The sequence below is a fragment of the Aquarana catesbeiana genome, linkage group LG11, assembly GCF_042186555.1.
Source record: "Aquarana catesbeiana isolate 2022-GZ linkage group LG11, ASM4218655v1, whole genome shotgun sequence".
NCBI classification, from domain to species: domain Eukaryota; kingdom Metazoa; phylum Chordata; class Amphibia; order Anura; family Ranidae; genus Aquarana; species Aquarana catesbeiana.
In genome coordinates, this window is record NC_133334.1 from 104,484,807 (window position 1) to 104,510,758 (window position 25,952).

Here is a 25,952-nt window from a genome sequence, read left to right on the forward strand (position 1 = left end):
ATTTTAATTTTATTTGCCTTCTAATTTTGTTTCAAGATGTGCCAAATATTTTCAGTTGGTGAAAGGTTCGGATTGCAGGCAGGCCAGTTAAAGCGGACCTTCAATCATTTTTTTCAACTTTCCATCTATTAAATCATCTGGCCTTGTTGTTTTAACTTTGGATAGTGTAACTTTTTTCTGCCAGTAAAAACCTTATACAGCCCACTTCCTTTTTCTTGTCTGGTCATTAGCCTAGGCTTATGACATCACGCACAGCTCTCTATCTCACTCTGGTGAGAGTTTTCCAGGAAAGGGGGGGGGGGTGAGTCATAAGAGGGCCAATGAAAGCTGCAGGGCTGCAGAGATGGAGGTGTGCCTCTGTGTAAATCCAGGAAGTGAACAGGCAGCAGATTCAGCTGCCCATGGGTAAAATGGTTGCAGCCAGACTTAGTGGAGGGAGATTTCTGCAGCATATTTGGCAAGTACAGAATCACAGTATATAAAAAATAATATGCAAAGTGGTTGGAGGGAAGCTTCAGAATGGCAAAGGTGTTTTTATTACAAATTATGTGAGCAGACTGCAGTTCCTCTTTAACCATTTCCCGCCCAGCCTATAGCATAATGACGGCCGGGAAGTGGTTGTGTTATCCTGACTGGGCGTCATATGATGTCCAGCAGGATAAGTCTCCGGGGAGCGCAGCGCGGTGATCGGGGACGGCGCGTATCCAGTGCGTCCCCAATCATGGTAAACAGCCAATGAAATTGCCCGTTTACCACGTGATCGACTGTATCCAATCACATCCGGTCACTTCTGAGTAGTTGAGGAGGCGCCCCTGATGCGCGCACCGCAGTGATTGGGGATGGCCCGTGTCCCTTGGACATAATAGCCCATCCCCGATCAGGGTAAACAGCCAATGAAATTGGCTGTTTACCACATGACCAGCTGTGTCCAATCACAGCCGGTCACAAATGTAAACAATGGCACGTTTACTATCTGATCCCTGCTCGATCATGTGAGGAGAGAGCAGGGATTAGTGAGTGAGATCAGTGTCTTGTCAGTTACTGTACAGCTTACTGTGCACAACACAGGCCCCCCAAATAAGGAGAACCTGTCACCATAGACCTGTCATCTGGATCTCTATGGCCCGCCATAAGTACTGCCATCAGTACCGCCACACAGGCCCACAATTAGTACTGCCATCAGTACTGTCCGTCGCACAGGCCCGCCATTAATACTGCCATCAGTATAGTCACCCAGGCCCATCCTCAGTGACCTATCAGTACCACCAGCAGTACCGTCATCATGGCCAATAGAGTGTACACACCGAAGGAGGCATATGCCATGCTTACCATGTCAGATGATGAGAGCAGCAGGGAGCTCCCATCATCAGATTCTGGTTTGGAATACGAGCCAGTAGAGGGTAGTGGACCAGAGTCCGAGTCAGAGGAGGAAACCCTCCCTCCTAAAATAATAAGGAGATCAGGACCAAGATCAGAAGACCTGCCTACCACCAGCACCACCACACCCCAGGAAGAGGAGCCCAGTACCAGTACTGGAATTACACATCCAAAGAATCCGGGCCCAGTCCTACCTTCTCCATGCCCTGGCAAACCCCTTATGGTGCCAGCTCATGATCCGTTATATACCCCCTTTCACCGCACAGCCCAACACTACTAAATTTTCCCAATTAGATTATTTTTATTTGTTTTTCCCCAAATATTTGTCACAGTACATGGTGGACCAAACAAATCTCTATGCAGAGCAATTTATTGCCGCCAACCCCAATTCGTCCTACGCCCGTATGTTCCAATGGCAACATCTCACACTAGATGAATTTAAATTGTTTTTGGGCCTTACTTTTAATATGGGGCTTACAAAGAAAAACAAACTGCATGCCTACTTGTCCACCCAGCCCATGCCCATATATTCTGCTGTCATGTCCAAGACACCCTACGACATGATCATGCGTTTACTACATTTTTACTACTACATTCGCAGTGCCCTCCCCGAGATCACCCCAACTACGCCAAATTATACAAAATATGCCTCTTAATAAATTATTTTTTTCAGCGATTTACTGAAGTGTTTATCCCGGACCAAAACATTTGTGTGGACGAATCCCTTATACATTTTACTGGTCGACTGCACTTCAAGCAGTATATCCCAAGTAAGAGAGCCAGGTACGAGTAAAAAATTGAATAAACTGTGTGACCGAGCCACTGGGTATGTGTACACCTTCCAGATTTATGAAGGCAAAGACTCCCAGCTCCATGAGTGCCCCACATATATTGGAACCAGTGTGAAAATTGTCTGGGAGCTAGCATACCCCCTGTTCAAAAAAGGATACCATTTATATGCAGACAATTATTATACTAGTTTGCCCCTTTTCCGTCACCTTTACAGTAAACAAAGCCTGGCCTGCGGTACCTTAAAAAACAAAAAACAAAAAAACAAAAAAACAAAGAAACGGAAGGGCTTCCCACAGGATCTATTAACAAAAGAGTTACAAAACGGGGAATCTGCATTCATGAGAAATGAGGAGCTGTTGGCCATGAAGGGACAAGGAGGATATCCACATCCTCTCTACCCCCACAGAATCCAGAAGATGCCAAAAGAAATGTTGTGTATGCAGCAGGAGGAGGAGTTAGAAGAGATACAAGTTATTATTGCCCCCAATATTCCTCCCAACCTGGCCTGTGCATCAGAGATTGCTTAGAAATTATCACATCTATTAGATATTAGTTCCCCTTATTTTTAACAGTCTGCCATTTCCCCGTTTCAAATACCTGTGTGGATCAATTGCCTGCTACCATGTTTCTACCTTCCATGGTAATTAACTGATCTTAGCCTGTTTATTGACGATGTCTTTGCCTGCTGTTTCAAACCACGTTTCTGACTTCCATGTGCACTGACCTCAGCCTGTTTTTGCCTACCAATTGGGCTGATCTTTTGCCCTTCTAAATTAGTACACAGGGGTCTCACATATGTGAAAATCAGTTTTTGGTTTTCTGTGTTCCCAGAACAAGGTCTGTTGTCTGGAGGCTTCAAAGAGATTTGGGTGGAAAAAGCCTCTACCCCTGTCCCCCTGGCCCTAAGCTTGAAGGTCATTCCTACTGCCTGGACCAATACTTTGGCTGTGTTGACCATATCTCTGCCTGCTGCCTCTACTGACTAAGGACAGTATTTCTGTCTGGACAGCTCTGCCTGCTACCTGGACCAATGCTTTGGCTGTGCTGACAGTATCTCTGCCTGTACTAAATATGGACAGTATTTCTGCTTGCTGCCTGGACGATTGCTTTTGCTGTCGCTAACCACATCCCTGCCTGTTGCCTGGACGGATGCTCTCCTCTGTGGACCACCGCACTACTAAACCCACAGGTAATCTTTTATTATTTGGTATGTACATGCTATGTGTTAGAAATATGAAGGGCCTTCAAAGATGTGATCGGTAGTCAGAAAATTATGTGTAATTTATGCTCCTAGAACGCCTAGGGCTGCTACTTGGATGTTGGGCCTCTGTATTTGGCCAGGCTGTGTAAAAGTCTAACACATGTAGGGCTGAAACAACTAATCGATTAATCGACAACTAATCGATTATGAAATTAATCGATTACTATTTTCATAATCGATTAATCGGCCAGTAAAATAGTGGGGTTAAAAAAATAAAATGAGCCCTTTATAGTACAAAAAGAGCAAATCGCTACTGTAAATATTACTTTCACCGTTCTACAGTAAAAAAAAATGAACCCCTTACAGTTGCGATTATTTGCTTTTTTTGTACTATAAAGGGCTCATTTTAGTTTCTTTTAACCCCATTATGTTACTAAACGTCTTAGACCTGGTTCACATCTATGTGTTTTTTGGTGCTTTTTGCAGAAACACACTACAGTTAATTTAACATGGTTTCCTATGGGACACGTTCACATCTATGCTTTTTTTCAGCCGCTGCGTATTTGGAAAGGGTCAAGGACTTTTTTTTTTCTTAATGCAAAATGGTGCTTTTTAGGTTCAATATACTTCAATGGAGAAGCTGCAGAAAAGCATGTAATGCGTTTTTGCAGCAATTTGTATTTTTTAATCTGCCCAACAACAAATTGGCCAAAAAACAGTATTTCTCTTCTAATAGTGTATACAGTATATCTCCTCTAATAGTAAATATACAGTATATCTCTTCTGTCTGTTATTCTCAGAGTGGATTCAATATTTTGCTCCCTAACCATATAGTTGGTTGTTTATATTTACCACTGCATAGAGATATTTAAGAATGAATTGCCTTTTTTTTTAAACTTTACATATTAACTAAATTATACACCACACTTTTTTTTTAAGGTTATTAACCGATTAATCGATTAATCGAAACAATAAATCGGCCAACTAATCGATTATGAAAATAATCGTTAGTTGCAGCCCTAAACACATGTGGTATCGCCATACTCAGGAGTAGCAGAATGTATTTTGGGGTGTCATTTTTGCTATGTACATGCTGTGTGTTGGAAATATCTTATAATATGGACAACTTTTGAGTTTTAATTTTTTCCGCACATTTTCCAAAAACTGGAAAAAAAATTGAACCGTTCAAAAGACTCATTATGCCTCATATATTATATGTGGGAGTGTATGCTTTCCAAAATGGGGTAATTTTGTGGGCAATTCTATTGTCCTGGTGCTCCAGGGCCTTCAAAAGTGTAATAGGTGGTTGAGAAATGAGATGTGTAATTTATGCTCGTAGAATGCCTGAAGGTGCTACTTCAATGTTCGGCCTCTGTATGTGGCCACGCTGTGTAAAAGTCTCACATGTGGTATCGCTATACTCAGGAGGAGCAGCAGAATGTATTTTGGGGTGTAGTTGCAAGTATGCATATGCTGTGTGTGAGAAATAACCTGTTAATATGACAAGTTTGAGTAAGGAAAAAAAAAAAAAAAAAAAAATCTTAATTTTCCCAAGAATTAGTGTCTCATGAGATAGGCCGTCAGTACATCAATTGTGATGCCAATTTTCAGTGATTGGCACCATAGTTTGTAGATCCTATAACTTTTACACAGACTAAATAACATCTACTAATTTGGGTTATTCTTTACCAAAGATTTGTAGCAGTATACATTTTGGCCCAAATTTATGAAGAAAAATTACTTATTTGCTAAACTAAAAAAAAAAAAAAAAAATTAGCTCTTTTTTCGCTTATATTGCAAAAAATAAAAAACCCAGTGGTGATTAAATACCACCAAAAGAAAGCTCTAGATGAGAAAAATGTTTTAAAAATGTTGTTTGGATGCAGCGTCTTGCTGAAATATGCAAGGTCTTCCCTGAAAAAGATGCCATCTGGATGGAAGCATATGCTGCTCTAAAAACCTGGATATATTATTCAGCATTGATGGTGCCTTTCCAGATGTGCAAGCTACCCATTCCATACGCGCCAGGGGTGTCCAACCGGAGGTCCAATAGGGTTCAACATGCGACCCATGGCATGTCTGGAGGGATGCTGTGCAAGCACAGAAGGCATGGTGGCCAGCAGGGACAAGCTAGGCACAGGCAGGTATGGAGGGACGTTGGGTATGCGGTGCAAGCATAGCAGCCGCAGGGGCCAGCACTGAAAATCCAGGCACAAGTATGGCTGAAAGGATACTGGGGCTATCGTTTTTTTGTAATAGCACTTGCAGCAGTGAAAACAGGGACTCCCAATAGCGCCAGGAAAGTAAATGCTGCATGGCTGTATCTAGGTGGGTGCACAGCACAGACCTCCCCAGCGCCCACTTAGATATAGCCATGTGGCTGTATGTTACTCTCTTACTTTTATAATAAAAAAAATATTACAATAAAAATGACGTTTTATTACTCAGATAGCTGCATTATCTTTATCAGAGATCATTAACTTGGTGATCTGCCCGACGTTTTCTGCTCATCACCTATCCTTACTTTTAGTTTATTTTATGTACTGCCCAAGACAATGCCTCCTCTTCCAATGTGGCCTGGGAAGGTCAAACAAAAGGTTGGACATCCCTGCCATACGCACAAATGCACCCCTATACCATCAGAGATGCAAGTTTTTGAACTGAGCGCTGATAACAAGCCGAAAGGTCCCTCTTCTCTTTAGTCTGAAGGGTGCAGCACCCACGACTGCGAAAAAGAATGTCAAATTTCAAATCGTCTGTCCGCAAAACAATTTTCTACTTTGCAACAGACCACTTTAAATGAGCTTGGGTCCAGAGAAGATAGTGGCATTTCTGGATCATGGTCAGATTTGGCATAGTCTCTGCAGGATAGAGCTTTACCCTGCATTTTTGGATGGCACGGCAACCTGTGTTCACAGACAGTGATTTTTGGAAGTACTCTAGAGCCCTCCAGAATCATGCCCATTTTTAATGCACTGCCATCACAGGCATCCAATGTGCCTTGTCCCTTGCGCACAGAGATTTCTCAAGATGCTCATTGTTTAAAGCGGGAGTCCCGCGCAATTTTTTTTTTTTTTAAAAGTCAGCAGCTGCAAATACTGCAGCTGCTGACTTTTAAAATAAGGATACTCACCTGTCCCGGGGTCCAGCGATGTTGACACCCGAGACCGAACGTCCCTCGGGTGCTGCCGCCACCATTCTCAGTGAGGGAATCAGGAAGTGAAGCGTTGTGGCTTCACTTCCCGATTCCCTACTGCGCATGCGCGAGTCGCGCTGCACGTTCTCAATGGTCCCCGCTATCTCCTGGGACCTGTGCGTTTCCCAGCAGACAGCGGGGGAGTGCGGGAGGGGGCGTGCCTCCCGCGGGAGTCTATTCCCGGAAGTGGGTGCAGATACCTGTATTATACAGGTATCTGAACCCCCCTCCCCCTTGAAAGGTGCCAAATGTGACACCGGAGGGGGGGGGGGGAATCCGATGAGCGGAAGTTCCACTTTTGGGTGGAACCCCGCTTTAATATGCAGGAGTGGAGGAATCAAGAGAAATATAAGGCATTTGCTTTGGATGGTTCACAGTTGCAGTACCTGCTTATTACATGGGGCTCAGTCTGTCTTGTTACTTCAAAGAAGAGGAGAGCTGAGGAGGCAACAGAATGAAGAAGGAGCGGGGCTCGGTGGCGGCAGTGTGAGTTTGGGGAAATGCACCCATATGGAAGTCAAACTATGACTAGTGGCTGTATCTGTGCAGCCGCTGAATCCCAAACGGACATGAACGGGACAGCCTGCATGCAGATACGTGGAACATCTCTGCATTCTGTGTGGGCAAAGACGGCCCTCACATGGGCGTACAGTGTGTACTGATGGGTCCTGTTTGAAGAAGCTTTATTAAGCTTCTTTACATTCTGGTGACACTTCTATAACTATTTTCTACAACACAATAATAAAATGTGCAAAGTTGAAAAAAAAGATTTGTAAATAATGTTAATGCTTTGTACCAGAATTAGAATTCCGGTATCATCATAGGCGCTTGTACATGGCCAGTTATGAGGATGTATGACTGTACAGAGTAAAATACACCCGTGTTCGCGGTGCCTGGGAGCAACAGCTGCTGCATAATTTTGCCCATAGACATGCATTACAGAATACATTGTATACATGCATCTCCCCGGTACTTGTGTTTACATGTGCTAGTGTATGGCGTATTTTTCTAAACACAAAATTAAACTCTGAATAGAGAGGTGAAGGGTTAGAGCCAAATAAGGCTTTTATCCCATCAAATAAAAAATTACTTTCTCTATTTATCCTGGTGACCTCTATCTCTGGGAATGAAAATGAGGGAAGAGGAATGGGCAGTAATGCCTCCAATGGGCACAGCTGTTCCAGTGACAACTGCGTAAGAGGGGATTTCACCAACTTTGTAGAGATTTCCTCTCACTTCCTGTCCTGTCTATCTGACAAGGAAGAGAGGGGAAATTTACACAATGGGATATGATGTGGCACCCAAAAGGGGTCTATTGCCAGCATCTTCTGGCCAATGTGGGATTGCGTAACTCTTGTGAACGTGCAGGAGCCAGGCAATCCAGTAAACAGGGTCTGTGCTGGTGATATTAAAAACTGTGCATGCGCATTCATTCAAAGGGATCTGTGGCGGGGGATACATAAATTGTGGCAGCAGCAGGACAGTGATGTCACCCCACTTGCAGTCCATTGTTTACTTCCTCCAGCCCCATAACAGAAGGTCTGTAAAGCCTAGTACACACTTTTAGGTTTTTGGGTTGAATAAAAAAAGCAAAAAAAAAAAAACCTGACAGCTCAGGTTGGAGCCGCTGTACTAGCAATCTGACCTTAGAGCAGCAATCTTCCCTGCTGTGCTATTGTGTTCTTACAGGGGGGCGGCCCCACTGCCAGAACACTTGAGTCAGCTGAGAGCGCTGATTGGTAGCCGGCTAACTGCTGGTTTTCCAGCATCTTATTGGCGCTGCAGAAGGACATGGGCGGTGCTTTCCTGGAGCCGCGGCGTCACTTCTGGTTTCTCTGTGCCAGTGGGAAACCAGAAGTGACGCGGCGGCTCCGTGGATGGAACGCACAGCCCAAGCGGCGCTTTCTTTCATCTCTCGGGCCGGATTGGTAGGTTCTGAGAGGATGCTGGGCTGTACACTCCTGACACTATGGGTGGAATACAGGGAACTGAGTGGGTGGATTCTATAAGGGGTTGGGCTTATGAGAAGAGGGAGGGGTCAAAAATAGAGGCAGGGGTCAAAAATGAAGGGCGGGGTCTGGTACCTGCCCATCCTAAAACTTCACCAGCCGCCACTGGTTGGAGTGCCCCTGAGCTGTGTACAGGCAACCAACGTTGGGCCTCATGCACACAGCTGAACACACCATCTGCATTTGGAGCATACGCTCATGCGCAAGTGCTTTACACAACCCCCATTGCACAACCACATACAGCTGCTTCTTCTAGTGCAAAGAAAAAGTGTAGTGCTAGGGTGAAAATAAATGAATAAGTGATAAATTCAAAAACACATGAGCATCAAAGCCGTCTTAATAACATAGACAGGATGGGTGTGATAATGTGAATATAAAGGATGTATAAATCCCAAAACAATTATAAAGCATAAAAAGGGAAAAGAATGTCCACAAAATAAAGTGTCCAATAATGAGGGGACTCCTCCTCGGTCTTCAACCAAGATGGAAGATGCACCAATGAACAGGAAAAGACATCAGGTAGAAGAATGAATACTCTTACCGGATCTGTTGGACGCACTTACCATACAGCAGTGCGTCTTAAAGGCTTTGAGATACTAGATCCCCGGTAATGATGCCAAACTGGATGGTCTCCTGTAGGCCACAAACTCCGATCTGTGCGAGGTTGGATGATAGTTGGAACAGGGGTTCCCAAGGCTGTAATGGCCGCCGAACAAGTCCAACAATGAAGGTGGTCCAAGGGTGGTTGTCAACACTCCATCATGGGGAAACAAGAAAAAAAGGAGCTCCACATGGCGCAGATCAACCAGGATTGGTTTATTGAAAGGTAAAATACCATATAAAAAGTGATCACAAAAAATGCATAAAATGGCAATGTGGGAAGCAGGGGGTACTAGTCCGACGTGTTTTGACTAAAAAGTCTTCCACAGGGGCATGTCAATAAACCTATCCTGGTTGATCTGCGCCATGTGGAGCTCCTTTTCTTGTTTCCCCATGATGGAGTGTTAACAACCACCCTTGGACCACCTTCATTGTTGGACTTGTTCGGCGGCCATTAGAGCCTTGGGAACCCCTGTGCCAACTGTCATCCAACCTCGCACAGATCAGAGTTTGTGGCCTACAGGAGACCATCCAGTTTGGCATCATTATCGGGGATCTAGTATCCCAAAGCCTTTAAGACGCACTGCCGTACGGTAAGTGCGTCCAACAGATCCGGTAAGAGTATTCATTCTTCTACCTGATGTCTTTTCCTGTTCATTGGTGCATCTTCCATCTTGAAGACCGAGGAGAAGTCCCCTCATTATTGGACACTTTATTTTGTGGACAGTCTTTTTTCTCTTTTTATGTTTTATAATTGTTTTGGGATTTATACATCCTTTATATTCACATTATCACATCCATCCTGTCTATGTGATTAAGACGTCTTTGATGCTCACGTGTTTTTGCATTTATCACTTATTCATTTATTTTCACCCTAGTGCTACACTTTTTGCTTGCACTTCAATTTGACTTGGTTTGTTTGTGCGTTAGCTGCTGTACATTTTTGTTCACTGGGTTTAGCGCAGTATTTTCATCCCTTTTCACATGCTTCTTCTAGTGCATCTCAACCGGTAGTCCTGTGTATGGCAGCAGCAGGTCCCGGGGATATTTAGTGGGCAGGCTCTGCACGCTGTATGGCTATGTGCATGAGAGCCTAATGATTGGACACTCAGAGGATGCACAGCCAGTTTTGTCGCCTGAATGTGGACCAAATGTGTTTGGGACCGTGCATGTGCCCCTAAGAACCTGTCAAAAATTTCAGTGTGCTATAGTCTGTACAGCCTGTGTGTGTCCATTCATTAACACAGACTACCGCTTGTGTCCTTACTAAATAGGATAAGATAAGATCCCATCCTAATACACAAAACCATACCATCACAGTATATTACAATTACTAGCCCAGACTGGTTTTCAGTCTTTTAAAAGTTCCCTCTGTGCACTCCTGACTGAGCTGCTTCTTTCTTAAGGTGTTACTAAACCCAGGACCCTGCATTCACAATATCTGGTCTCCCACAGTACACAGAACATAAGAAAGTTTATATTTTAATAATTGCGTTTCCATCAGCAGTATGTAGCAGTCTTGCAATTTCTATCAGTTCCTGGTGAAGCTTGTAGTAGGAGTTTTCATATTGCACTGAGTTGTCCTATGAGGCTGCAGGGCTCCTGACCCTCTGTCTGCAGTGCTGATTGGCCCCGTGCTGATCACATGCACTCTCCCAAGAAAAAAAAAACCTCTCTAGCAATACACACAAAACTGAGCATGTTCAGCCTGACTCCAAAGGCTCTTTCTCATCCAAACTTGTCCAAGGGCACAGTGCAGGGAGGGGAAGATCTGTGCGTACAAGATCAAACAGCCTTTTTACACAATGCAGAGAATTAACCCCTTAGGTTCCACAGCGAGTATAACAAGCATGCTTTACTGTATATACAGACTGATTTGACTGTTGGGGGTTTAGTAACGCTTTAAATTCCAGTTAATGGGTGTGAGCAGTGAATATACATTGATCTGCCATAATATTCTGACCACTGACAGGTAAAGTGAGTAACACTGATTATCTTGTTACAATGGCATCTGAAATATATTAGGCAGCAAGTGACTATGTTCTCCCTGAAGTTGATGTGTTGAAATCAGAAAAAAATGGATAAGGATTTGAGTGACTTTGATATGGGCAAAACTGTAATTGCTAGATGACTGGGTCAGAGCAACTCCAAAACTGGAGCTCTCGTGGGATGTTCCTGGTCTGGACCTACCAATAGTGGTCTAAGGAAGGAAAAAAGGGGACAGGGTTAGGAAGAGATGGCACCAGGTGCACTATGGGAAGAAGGAAAGCCAGTGGAGGATCTGCTACTGACAGCTTGGTGCCAGATACCACGGCATACCGTCAGAGGTCTAGTGGTGTCCATGCTTTGACCAGTTATGGTGGTCATGATGTTATAGCTGATCTGTGTTTCTATTGTGAATGTATCCCCCATGTTCCTTCATTCAGGAAGTTGCACTGTACAGACGATGATCGTATGACCGAGTGTATTCACCATGCGCCTCAAGCACTGCCACATATCCTTGTAGCGTGTAGGGAGGGGGCTACATTTACATAAACTGCTACCATGGAGAGCCGATGTAGACACCTTCAGAATGGAACCAAAAAACCAGGCTCCTGAAAATGAACATTGTCTGGAAACGCGGAAATATCCCAAACTTTGAACATCTCACAGAGCACTGTATAATCCATCAGCTGAAAATGGAAGAGTATGGCACAACTGCAAACCTACCAAGACATGGCCGTCCACCTAAACTGACAGGCTAGGCAAGGAGATCATTAATCAGAGAAGCAGCCAAGAGGCCCATGGTAACTCTGGAGAAGCTGCAGAGATCCACAGCTCAGGTGGGAGAATCTGTCCACAGGACAACTATTAGTCGTGCACTCCTCAATTCTGGCCTTTAGGGAAGAGTGGCAAGAAGAAAGCCATTGTTGAAAGAAAGCCATAAGAAGTCCCATTTGCAGTTTGCAAGAAGCCATATGGGGGACACAGCAAACATGTGTAAGAAGGTGCTTTGGTCAGATGAGACCAAAATTGAACTTTTTGGCCTAAAAGCAAAACGCAATGTGTGGTGGAAAACTAACACTGCACATCGCCCTGAACATACCATCCCCACCGTGAAACATGGTGGTGGCAGCATCATGTTGTGGGGATTCTCTTCTTCTGCAGGGACAGGGAAGCTGTTCAGAGTTGATGGGAAGATAGATGGAGCCAAATACAGGGGCAATCTTAGAAGAAAACCGGTTAGAGCCTTCAAAAGACTGGAGACCGGGGTAGATGTTCACCCTCCAGTAGGACAATGACCCTAAACATACTGCCAGAGCTACAATGGAATGGTTTAGATCAGTGGTCTCCAAATTGCATCCCGGAGAGGCCGGAAGCGGCCCTTTTGCTTGCTTTTATCCGGCCCCATGGGGGATTTTTACTCCCACTATCAGCAACAGTGTGGCATAGTTGCTGCCACTGACACCCACAATTGGGTACTTGTTCTCTTACTGACCCCAGATAAGGCATACTATTCCTCCTATTGATACCAAAGATGGGGCACTATTCCTCCCACTGACACCAACGTTGGGGCACCATTTCTCCCACTGAGACCAATGATAGGGTCTATTCTTCCCACTAATACCAACAATGGGACACTATTCCTCCCATCTAACACCAGCTTGAGCTAGTTTGCAAAGAATGGGCTAAAATGTCACTCTCTAGATGTGCAAAGCTGGTAGAGACATCCCCAAAAAGACTTGCAGCTGTAATTGAATACAAATGCACGCCACACTTTACAGATATTTACCATATTTATCGGCATATAACACACACTTTTCCCCCCTAAAAATAGGGGGAAAATCATTGGTGTGCGTTATACGGCGACATAGTGTTGCCTCGGAGGGGAAGAGCGCCACCAGGATCACCTGTGTACTCGGCTCATCTTGGCTTGCAGTCAAGCCCAGTCCCGCCTCCTGGATGGCTCCTAGCATGTCACATGTCCCAGATTGCGAACCGAGTGCCAAGCTGAGCCAAGTACACAGGAGATCTGGCTCTGTCTACATCTGGACGGGCTACATTAACAGGCACTGGTGAGGCTGCAGATGGGCACTGAGCAGGCTGGGCTGCAATGATGGGCAATGGCAAGAATGGAAATGGGCACTGATCAGGCTGCAATGATGGGCAATAGCAACACTGCACATGGGCGCTGAGCAGGCTGCAATAATGGACAATGGCAAGGCTGCACATGGGCACTGAGCAATGGCAAGGCTGCACATGGGCACTGAGCAGGCTGCAATGATGAGCAATGGCAAGGCTGCACATGGGCACTGAGCAGGCTGCAATGATGGGCACCGATGAGGCTGCAAATGGGCATTGATCAGACTACAATGATGTGCAATGGCAAGGCTGCAAATGGGCACTGATCAGGCTTCATTAATGGGCAATGGTGAGGATGCAGATGGGCACTGATCAGGCTGTATTAATAGGCACTGACCCTTATTTTGCTTCAAAGTCCGTTTTTTAAAACATTTAAGTTTTTTTCCTGAAACATCCCTCTTGAAATTAGGGTGCTTGTTATAAATAAGGTATTTGTAAAAAAAAAAAAAAAAAAAAATTGAAAACCATTTATCATTTTCCTTCCACAATTATGTGCCACTTTGTGTTGGTCCATCACATAAAATCCCAATAAAATACATTTATGTTTTTGGTTGCAACATGACAAAATGTGGAAAATTTTTAAGGGGTATGAATACTTTTTCAAGGCACTGTATATCCATGGAGTGTGGCACTTTGATGGATTATCACTTTGGACTATGCTGATATACTAGTAACTAGTTGGTCTTTACTAGATTTGTGGTTAATGAAGGACTATTACACTTTAATGTTCTTTGCCTTTGGTCTATAACATGGACTATTTGCTTTAAAAAGCACCAATAGCGCTGCATATACTTTTTTTTTTTTAATAATAATTTGAGGGTTGTGTATTCCCTTCACTGCTAGCAGCTGTATGGTCTAGCGCTGATCTTATATTTTTATTTACTGTCAGAATGGAAGCTGCAACAGGGGATACTTCTTATCTTTATTAACCACTTCCAGCCCAAGGATCTCATATGACGTCTTTGACTTTCAGTGGTGAAATCTGAATGATGCCTGCATTCAGATATCTTCTTTCTCGGCCGGCGATTTTGTGCACTGTAAGAACGATCATAGCGGCAGTTCACCTGCTTAATCAATCTTACAGGTGGCGGGAGGGGACACCCCCCCGGTGCTTCTCCGGGGCTCGCCCGTGCGATCGGGACCCTGAGAAAGAATCCACCGCCGCCGGATGAAGAGCATAGAGATTTCCGGTCCTATGAACGTCGGAGGCCCGGGCACAACGTTATGACTTCACGTCCGGGCCGCGGATGTAAAAGCCGAGATCTCGTCTGGAAAGCAGATCTTTTTTTTTTTTTTTGATGTGATGCTTTCCAGCCTGGAGGAGAGACGTGGGGTCTTATAGACCCCACATCTCTCCATAAAGAGGACCTCTCATGCACCATTCCTATTACAAGGGATGTTTACATTCTTTGTAATAGGAATAAAAGTGATCAAAAAAATGTAAAGAGAGAGAGAATATAATGTAGAGAGAATGTAAAGCGTCCCAGTCCCCGTATGCACAGAAGCGAAAGCAAACGTAAATTGTGCCTGCACATGTAAACACCCTTCAAACCACACATGTGAGGTGTCACCACGTGCGTCAGAGGGAGAGCAATAATTCTAGCACTAGACCTCCTATGAAACTCTCAACTGGTAACCTGTAAAAAAAAATTAAAGCGTCTATGGAGATTTTTAACTACCAAGGTTTGGCACCATTCCACAAGTACGCGCATTTTTAAAGCGTGACAAGTTAGGTATCTATTTGAAACATCATCTGTCACATTATACAAAAAAAAAAATTGGGCTAACTTTACTGGTTATTTTTTTAAATTTCCCCCCCCAAAAAAAACACAATTAAAAAATTGTTGTGCAAATACTGTGTGACATAAAAAGTTGCAACGACCGCCATTTTATTCTCTAATTCTCTAAGGTGTCTGCTAAAAAAAAAAAAAAAAAAAAATTATAATATATATATATATATATATATATATATATATATATATATATATATATTATAATATAATATTCGGGGGTTCTGAGTAATTTTCTAGCAAAAAAATAAAAAGATTTTTACATGTAGGAGAGGAGTGCCAGAATAGGCCTGGTATGGAAGTGGTTAATGTGTTGTGTGATATTGTCATCACAGGGGATACCGAGGACCAAGACTCAACAATGTCATCACAGGGGACACTGAGGACCAAGACTCAACAATGTCATCACAGGGGACACTGAGGACCAAGACTCAACAATGTCATCACAGGGGACACTGAGGACCAAGACTCAACAATGTCATCACAGGGGACACTGAGGACCAAGACTCAACAATGTCATCACAGGGGACACTGAGGGTAATAAAAACGTTTTGTTATAGTTCTGGGTCTGGCGACACTCACAGCCCCCTTCCTGTGTCAGTCATTGTAGAGAAGAGCCGAGTCCTGGCAGTGTATAGCACGCTGCACGTCTTATCAGCCCCCTGTGACTCCCCGCCTGTACTGCGCGCACACAGCCGCCAGAAGTCACTACTATTAATTCTACAATAAGCCCTGACACCTCCCGCACCCAGCTCTTACCTCTCTCCGGTGACTCCGGTTCCAGCTCACGTTATTCGGAAGTGGCTTCTGCTCACCACGTGATCTCTTTCCTCCCCGCCCCTCCTAGAAGCCGGTGTCCGCGCGGTCCTCCATCTCTCAGGTACTGCGGGGTGTCGCAATGTGGTCCAGCGCCCTCTGTCTGCCGGGAGGGGAAGAGAGCCGAGACAGCGAGGGCAGCTGTGAGGGATGAGCAGAGGAGCGCAGGGAGTGAGGAGACGGACAGCTGCCGCCAGGTACTCTTCTCCGTTCACACCGACCTCTCCCCCGCTGTCCTGTCATGTCTGTGTCCTCTCTGTCTGTCATTCTCTGTCCTCTTTGTATCATGTCCGTCATGTCTGTGCTGTGTGTGATATGTCTGTCCCATCCTACATCGAGCAACAAGTTCACACAGCGAGCTCACTCTCCTCACACCACCGTGTGCCTGACATAGACACCGACTAATATATATATATATATATATATATATATATACATACATACATACACACACTCTGTACACCTCTAATATATATATATATATATATATATATATATATATATATATATATATATATATATACTCTATACACATCAACTCTATACTCAATACACATCTACTATATATAATCTATACCCATCTACTATATAGTATATTTACATATACTATATACACTCTATAAGTATATTCTCCATACACATCTACTATATACTGTATACACTAGGAGTGGTGGTGACATCACACAGAACTGTCATCTCACTATATGAAAGGGGGGTGTAGGAACAAACTTCAACTATTCTGTCATCTTCCAGACTGTCAGTGTAATATCAGTATCATATCAGAATATTAATATCAGAGTATATCAGTGTAATATTAAGGTAAGACAATCCAAAAATACCATCCGACGCTCAATCCCAGGACTTCCCCAAACAACAGGGCTATAGTAGGCAATGGATTCAGCAATGCAGCCCTCCTCGGACTGGGCAGTCCTTCCAAACACTGCAAAAATATACACGAGGGCGCACACGCCTAGTGCATTACTAAGGATGAGCTCCGGCGTGTGCGCACACTCCTCGTGCAGAGCCCGCCAGGAATTAGGTACTGCACTAGTCACATACAGTGGGACGTTTCCAGATCTCTGCACCCGCACATCGGGAAATGTCTCACTGCCTGTGATTAGCGCAGCGCTGTGCCGACTTCCTGGCGGGCTCTGCACGTGGAGTGTGCGAACACGCCAAAAAAAATTTATTTAAAGCAAATAACAGTTTTTTTACTCACAAAATAGGAATAAAATCAAGCTTGTCATATGCAACACTCCAACTGGTAAGGAGGTTGACTCTATGGTCACACAGTGGAAAAGTTTATGTGTTTTGGGGGACAGACCCCCTTTCTCAGAGTATATTAGTATAATATCAGTGTAATTTTAGACTATATCAGTGAAATATCAGAGTATTAATATCAGTGTGGTGCGGGAGGATCCATGTAGTGTCCGTGTGTCAGTGTAGTAAAATTTTATAGGAAAATTCTTGGGAAAAGTACTTTGGTTTTTCTTATGGGGGGTGGGGGGGAGTCACATCAATGTTTGTTTTTCGACAAAAGGGAGGAGAAATTTGTAAGTAGCGGGGTGGAGAATTTTCTTCATTGAACACATTTCTCAGTGTATGTATTTTTCCTTTCATTCTGAGATCAAATGTTAAAAGCAAACAAAATCTTTCATACTACATTCAATTGTTTGGAGTACTTTTGTACAAATTTTCCTAAGACTATTCATACAACGTTCTATCCATCTATGGCCAGTATAGGAGTATCGGTGTCGGGCCCCTTTCACACGAGGTGGAATCCACTTTGCTTAGCATGCATGGCCAGCTTTACTATCAATGTGATATATAGCTGGCTCCTGTTTTAACCACATCAATACTGGGCACTTTTACCCCATTCCTGCCCATGTCGATTTTCACCTTGCAGAGCTTTCACAATTTGAATGACAATTGCGTGGTCATGCAACATTGTACCCAAATGAATATTTTTAGCATTTTTTTGAGACAAATAAAGCCTTCTTTTAGTAGGGATGAGCCGAACACCCCCCGGTTCGGTTCGCATCCAGAACATGCGAACAGGCAAAAAATTTTTTCGAGCACGCGAACACTGTTAAAGTCTATGGGACACGAACATGCATAATCAAAAGTGCTCATTTTAAAGGCTTATATACAAGTTATTGTCATAAAAAGGGTTTGGGGACCTGGGTCCTTCCCCAGGGGACATGTATCAATGCAAAAAGACGTTTTAAAAACGGCCCTTTTTTTTGGGAGCAGTGATTTTATTAATGCTTAAAGTGAAACAATAAAAGTGCAAATTTCGTACCTGGGGGGTGTCTATAGCAGGGGTCTCAAACTCAAATTGCCTGAGGGCCACATGACAAGTTTTCATATCCCATGGGGGCCGCATGCAAACTTTCAAACTTCAAAAACAATAAACTATATACAGTTGTAGTCACTGCTTACTGCTAGATGCTTGGCAGTGTTTGCTCTGTGTTAGATGAGCCAAGTTAGCAGTTGAGACCCTAACAGCAGACGCATTATTAAACCCAGCACTGATGTCAGCAAAACACATTATTAAACCCAGCACTGATGTCAGCAAAACGCATTATTAAACCCAGCACTGATGTCAGCAAAACGGATTATTAAACCAAGCACTGATGTCAGCAAAACGCATTATTAAACCCAGCATTGGTCTCAGCAAAACGCATTATTAAACCCAGCACTCATGTCAGCAAAACGCATTATTAAACCCAGCACTCATGTCAGCAAAACGCATTATTAAACCAATCACTGATGTCAGCAAAACGCATTATTAAACCAAGCATTGGTCTCAGCAAAACGCATGATTAAACTCAGCACTGATGTCAGCAAAACTCATTATTAAACCCAGCATTGGTCTCAGCAAAACGCATTATTAAACCCAGCACTGATGTCAGCAAAACGCATTATTAAACCCAGCATTGGTCTCAGCAAAACACATTGTTAAACCAAGCATAGATCTCAGCAAAACGCATTGTTAAACCAAGCACTGATGTCAGCCAAACGCATTATTAAACCAAGCACTGATGTCAGCAAAACGCATTATTAAACCCAGCATTGCCCCCCTACACTGCACAAATACCCCCTACACTGCACAAATACCCCCCACACTTCAAAAATACCCCCCACACTTCAAAAATACCCCCACACTTCATAAATACCCCCACACTTCATAAATACCCCCCACACACAGATTTCTACCCCAGTCACCCCACTAAGGACTTGCCTCAGTGTGATGGCTCACTCAGCTCTCCTCAAGTCAGCTCCTGGCTTCAACACAGGGCACCCAGAGAAGGACACAATCTCCCACCCTGAGGTGGCAGCAGGACCCTGGATCTGGGGCTCTGATCGATCATCAGTGCCTAGGTGGGCGGGGCGATGGGCGGATCCTTCCTCTGCTCTGTTCTCTCTCTGGGCTGCAGCAGCGTGCAGCAGAGAGGACATGGAGACAAAGTTCCTTGGCGCTTCCCCCTCTGCGGTGCAAAACCATCCAGGATCGGCCCTGCCTGCAGGCCATTTATAACCAGTCCACGGGCCGCAAATAGCCCGCGGGCTGATACTTTGAGACCACTGGTCTATAGTATGCCTGTAAAGGGGCGCACGTTTCCCGTGTTTAGAACAGTCTGACAGCAAAATGACATTTCTAAAGGAAAAAAAGTCATGTAAAACTACTATCGCTACTATCACTAATACCTGGGGGGTGTCTATAGTATGCCTGTAAAGGGGTGCATGTTTCCCGAGTTTAGAACAGTCTGACAGCAAAATGACATTTCTTAAGGAAAAAAAGTCATGTAAAACTGCTATCGCTACTATCACTACTAACTACTGTAAAACTACTATCGCTAGCACCGGCTATAATGAATTGTCGGTCTGGCAATACACATAAATGTTCATTGATAAAAACGGCATGGGATTCCCCCACAGGGAAACCCCGAACCAAAATTAAAAAAATTTAAAAACAAATGGCGTGCTGTGCGGCGATTGACTGCAGCACCAACCAATCAGTGGCATGTCACGCTTCAAAATTGCACCCGCTCGTGGAATGGCGACAAACTTTTACCCTTAAAAATCACCATAGGCGACGTTTAAAAAATTCTACATGTTGCATGTTTTAAATTACAGAGGAAGTCTATGGCTAGAATTATTGCTCTCACTCTACCGATCGCGGCGATACCTCACATGTGTGATTTGAACATTGTTTCCATATGTGGGCGCTACTCACGTATGCGTTTGCTTCTGCACGTTGTCTTATTTATTTTACCTTTTATTTTTACACAGTTTTTTTTAATAAACAAAAAAATTGTCATTTTTATTCCTATTATGTAAACATCCCTTGCAATAGAAAAAAGCATGACAGGACCTCTTAAATATTATTTAACCACTTGACAACTGAGCACTTAAACCCCCCTCGTGACCAGACCAATGTTCAGCTTTCAGTGCTCTCACACTTTGAATGACAATTACTCAGTCATGTAATACTGTACCCAAATTAATTTTTTGTCCTTTTTTCATACAAATAGAGCTTTCTTTTGGTGGTATTTGATCACCTCCTGGGTTTTTTATTTTTTGTGCTATAAATTAAAAAAGACTGAACATTTTGAAAAAAGTAATAGGCCACTAGGGTACCCTTGCACGCTTGCGATCTTATTTTTTATTTTTTATTTTTATTTTTTATGCTATTAATCAGTTTCAGATGTGTTATAATCTGATCTGAATCCTGTAGTCCTAGTGATATCCAGGGCTTCATTATGGCTTGTACGTCATTGGCAACAATACAGAGTACAGGCTTATTAGGCTGATGTTTTCTCTTGCCCTGAAATCAACTACATATTAATTAATAACACATAGGTCCCGATTGCCCAATTTAAAAATGGCGGCGGTGGTCTCGGACACCCTGATCTCAGAGGGGGGCGTTCCTTTGCATGTGATTGTTTCCTATATAGGTGGTGTGTCAGCACGCCGCCTGTACCCCAGGAAGACGACAGATTTGTCGAAACGGCGTAGGGAGGAGCGGCGTGCTGACGTCACCACTACACCACGCTGAACCCGGAAGGAACGGGCAGCAGCTGAAGCCGGCCGGCGCTTAATGATTTTTAAGGCGAATTTTAACTGCACACACTAAGTGTTTTTCTTTTATCTAATTAAAGAGTTTTTACTGTATTACGCTATGGAGTATTCTCTTTTCTTGCTTACTTGTGGATTGGGAGCGGAAACATCATTACTAGGTTGATTTCCTGGAGCGGTGGCCTGTGACACATTACCTTAGCAGAGACCCAGTGGCTGGGGGACACAGCCACTTGCGTGTAAGATCTCTGTGACAGGAGATCTTTGGATATGGTAAGGGGCCTACATACTTGAGGTGGAGGAACTCCCTGTAACATCACGCTCCTTAGGGAGAGTTTATCTTGCATGCCCCACATCACTTGAAGAAAGGGTGTCTTTCTCCTTCTATCCATAAAGTTTTTGTATCCATAAGGACTTCATTCTTTGATTATATGGACTCATTCTAATTGTTTTGATCACCGAATCTTTTTTCACCATTATTGATTATTCTATTAATGTGATTTAAATTCTTCATTTATTGAATTTTTTTTTTTACATTTTATTTATGTTTGATTGTCACTGAGTTGGTTTATCAATTATGATCACGTTTATTTACTGGTAGCGCAGCCTAGTTTTTGTACAGTTCTGTCATATGCCTTTGCTCCGTGAGAATAATCCTGATGATTTCAGGAACTTTCTCCGGATGACGGACCCCGTATTTCACCGTTTGTTGGCTTTGCTGACCCCCTATATCAGCAGGCAGGATACCTGCATGAGGCAAGCCATCACTCCGGAGCAGAGGCTCGTCGCCACCCTGCGGTACTTGGCGACGGGGAGAAGCCTGCAGGACTTGAAGTTCTCGACAGGCATCTCCCCCCAGGCTCTGGGGATCATTATCCCAGAGACCTGTTCTGCCATCATCCAGGTCCTGCAGAAGGAGTATATTAAGGTAAGATTTTTATCCTTTAATATCACATTTTATTGTATTTAATGTTTGATAATATATTGTATTTCTTTCCTCATTCCCTAATTACCATGATTGGAATATGCTGTGAATGTCCCCTTTGTCCTCATGCATGCTTTATATTTTTGTTGTCCTTCATACATATTTGCCTTCACTTACCTCCCCAGCATGCTCTCTTGGCCCTATATTCACCTCATGTAGTCACTTAACAATGTATTTTATCAGCTCCATAGTAGTGCTTTACCCCAAACACCCCTAAAATGTTTTGAAATGTGATTTGTGCTTTAAATTCAGGCAGAGTGCCAGAGGCTTTTTTTTGGGGGTCCCCAAATCATTTGTAACTCTCCCTCCCCCCCAACTTCTACGTCAGCTGATGCCAATTCTCTATCTATCCTCAATCATCTATCTGCTGACTTTGCCAAACCCATACACACTATACCCATCCCTTTTGTGCTCAGATGTATGGATGAATTCCCCAGAGCATGTAGTGCAAGGGCCTGCCTGTATACTTTCAAATGGTACTGGTTAAAGTTTTTGTATCCTATTATTATCTTGATAGGTAATAGCAGAATGTCCAAATGTCCTCAAATGTGTACAGTGTGTATTTATATCTTTGTATTATGACACTTCTTACCTGTCTAGTGGGCTGCCAATAGTGTAACTAAGGAGGGGCTGTTCAAAATAATACCCATTATTTAGGCATTCATCTCTCAATGAAATGGAGAGGGTTACCTGTCCAAGAGTCCCCCCCCATAATGTTAGAAATGGCCCATGGGGGGGGGGGGGGTATGATTGGTGTACCTTTATACTTTGGTCTTTAAAAATTCCCATAAATAAATGTTATCTTGATGTTGGCCAAGAATATTTGTGTCTAATCTGCTTTCCATGTTTATGTGCAAAAAGACTAATTTTTTTTTGTTTTACTCCACAGTTTCCTTCCACGCCACAGGAATGGCAGACTGTGGCCTCCCACTTTACCCAGCGGTGGGACTTTCCTAACTGCGGAGGCGCAATTGATGGGAAACACGTCCACATTGTCCCACCACCCAACTCGGGGTTGTACTATTATAATTATAAGGGGTTCAATAGTATTGTGATGTTGGCGGTGGTGTCGGCTACTTATGAATTTCTGTATGTGGACGTGGGGAAGAATGGCCGGATGTCCGATGGTGGAGTCATCGCCCAGACGGAGTTCTACAGGCGTCTCCAGAATGGCAGCTTGGACTTCCCACCTCCAGAAGACAATGTGGAAGGACTCCCATTGGTCTTCGTTGCGGCTGAAGCCTTTGCGCTGGGGAACCATCTTATCTGGCCATTCCCGATGAGGACCCTCACCCCGGACCAGAGGGTTTTTAATTACCGGCCAGCCGGTTCCGCCTATTTCTTACACCCATTCATATGGCAGAGTATAAACTGAATCATATTATCCTGGCATGCTGTGTTCTACACAGCTTTTTACGGAAACATTCTGCCAACTATGCTAGCTCAGTTGGGCCTGAGGCCGGAATTCCGAATGAACCAACCCTGACGGCACTTGAAAGTGGCCGTCCTGGCTTGCCCTCCCTGAGTGCCCGTGATATCCGGCTAAGATACCTTGAATTTTTTGCGGGTAAGGGGGCTATCAATATGCCAGACAATGTGTGAAACCTTTTTCAAATTAAAAAAAAAAAAATTAAGCAAATCTTTGGTGACATTTACTGCTTGTGTTTGTTTTAGCTGACCCTGACAGAAATGTGTTGAGTCCTGAAAATGGCATGATTGTGTAACCTTACAAAGCACTGTTGGGTGTTATTTACTAAAGGCAAAGACACTTTGCACTACAAGTGCACTTGTAGTGCAAAGTGGATTTGCCCTTAGGAAATAACACCCATTGTCATAGAAAGCAGCAATTAGAGCACCACAAAAGTAAAAGTGTTGTAGCGTTGAGACAATAATCCACACATTCTTGATTAACAATCTTTTTAATACCTGCACAATCACATGTGCATTTAGAAAAGGTTTTTAAAACAAACCATGTTTGTTGTATAACAATTTTTGGGGTCGCATTAGAAAAAGTAGAAATGTCCATTTAAGATAAAACAGGCATGTTTAAAACCAACAAGAAAGACACAAATCTTGAACTTACAAAGTTCACATTTGGTAGAACTTGAAGGCAATATCAGACATGAGTATTTACAAACTGGGTTTGATATTGCGTTCAGATGGGGTGAAGTCACCCCCGGAAAATAGCCAAATGTCAACATGTGCTAGCTGCCATCACGGGGGATCAAGGGACGTGTTTTGGGGGAGCAACCCCTTCCTCTCAGCTACTTTATTATTGAGGAAGGGGTTGCACCCCCAAAACGCCTCCATTGATCTCCCGTGATGGCAGATAGCACATGTTGACACACTGTGTGCCTCTTCAAAATTTGGCTTTTCTACTATTTAACAAAAAATGTTAAAAATGTAGCACACCAAAGAACAAAGGGATTTGGAGGGGTTTTAAACTCTCCCCAAAACATCAATGATGTTCTTATTTTTTTGAAGAACATCATTGATGTTTTTCTTGATGATTTCCAAGTCCCTATTACACCCCATGATCTCCCCAATCAGGATCTGTGCACTTTCCGAGGTGAAAGGATCTGGATCCACAACATCACGATCACCTAAAAAGATAGGAACCAAAAAAAAACATGTATTATAAATATGCCGGCATCCATCTCTTACCTGAGCCTGTGGTCGCAGACACTCACCTGTTGTGGTGCCAATTTCCACCACGTCTTCCTCCTCCTGCTCTTCTTGTCTTGGTTGGATTTCCCCTTCTTCCAGAGGTAGATGGTCTCTGGTCTCCTCGGATGAGGGGTGTCCTCCGAGTCTTTTCTCCCCTGTGTAAAAAAAAAAAAATGGTATACTTAGCACACAGATATTTGAGGGAAGAACTATAAATATGAAACATAGCTTGGAAGTGGGGTACAATTGTCTATTTTGGCAGAGTTCCAAGATGTAGAATTTTTAGTGTCCTTTGTCAAGCTTCAATACTTTACCTGTTTTGTACAAGCTTCACAGATGGAGACACCCCTATAGTATACACTGGAGCACCTGTGTGGGCCCCCTAATAAAAAGGGTGTTCTTGTGGCCTACACTAGTGCTCCAGCATCCAGATGTCTAAACAGCTGCTGAGTGTCCTCATCTACACAACCAACTTATTTTCAGACAAGTAGGCCCTAAAAAAATGTGGGCAAATGCATATGGCCAAAACAATGGTGTTTTATAGGCCGAAAAAATTTTTAAACTGGATAACAGTTAAGTAAAGCACATGGAACAGCATGAATGTAATACACACAAAAAGAATAGGAACACAGCACAACTACTTTACTTTTTTGCAGCACTCTCCGGATCTTTCTGTACTGCTCGTGCTCTCTTAATTTCAGGTCCGACCACCGCTTCCTGAGCTGATCTTTTGATCGACGTACCCCGAAATTCCAGTGCAGACTTTTGACCACTTTCGCCATTATCTTGGCCTTTCGGACATTGGGGTTGGGGTAAGGTCCATACTTTCCATCATAGTCGGCCCTCTTCATTATGTCGACCATCTCCAACATCTCCCCAAAGGACATATTTATATCTAGGTGGATGAGAGGTGGGGGCCAGTGCAGCACAAAGCTGCTAGCTATAAGCACGGAGTTGTTGAGTGTCCGGTCTGTGGGAGACAGACCAAGGCCTAAAGCACAAGGCCTAAGCAGGAGAGCTGCGGTTATTAGCCAAGCGAGCTGAATGTCCTTTATTTCTGTAGCAGAACTGGAATGCTGAATACACCTGCCAGGGAATTTACTGTATTTGTTTAACATTCTTTTGAATAAAAATGGGCAAAACCAGCCCTTAAACAAAGGAAAAGCGCGTGGCGATGTCCTTAAAGCTCTACACTTAGAGTGAACCCCTGACAGTTGGTGGAGGAGTGCTTTGGGCACAATCTGAGATCCCTGCAATCAAATGAAAAATACGTTTGGCTTATACTGGATCGTCCATGGGTGAGGAAGCCGTGCTG

At 43.7% G+C, this 25,952-nt stretch overlaps 3 protein-coding genes across 4 annotated transcripts in view; 1 reads left to right on the forward strand and 2 right to left on the reverse strand.

Moving 5' to 3' along the window:
* Positions 1-15,987, reverse strand: part of POLR2L (RNA polymerase II, I and III subunit L) — a 33,851-nt gene extending 17,864 nt beyond the window's left edge. The window contains exon 1 of the mRNA XM_073604836.1: positions 15,847-15,987. The gene's annotated coding sequence lies outside the window, so the exon portion shown is untranslated. The remainder of the gene's footprint in view (positions 1-15,846) is intronic.
* TSPAN4 (tetraspanin 4) overlaps positions 15,951-25,952 on the forward strand; it is a 2,224,117-nt gene continuing 2,214,115 nt past the window's right edge. For both annotated transcript variants that reach the window (XM_073604831.1, XM_073604832.1), the window contains exon 1: positions 15,951-16,100. The gene's annotated coding sequence lies outside the window, so the exon portion shown is untranslated. The remainder of the gene's footprint in view (positions 16,101-25,952) is intronic.
* LOC141112986 (uncharacterized) overlaps positions 24,293-25,952 on the reverse strand; it is a 53,418-nt gene continuing 51,758 nt past the window's right edge. The window contains exon 2 of the mRNA XM_073606062.1: positions 24,293-24,792. Within this exon, the coding sequence (XP_073462163.1) occupies positions 24,410-24,792 (383 nt within the window). The 3' untranslated portion in view covers positions 24,293-24,409. The remainder of the gene's footprint in view (positions 24,793-25,952) is intronic.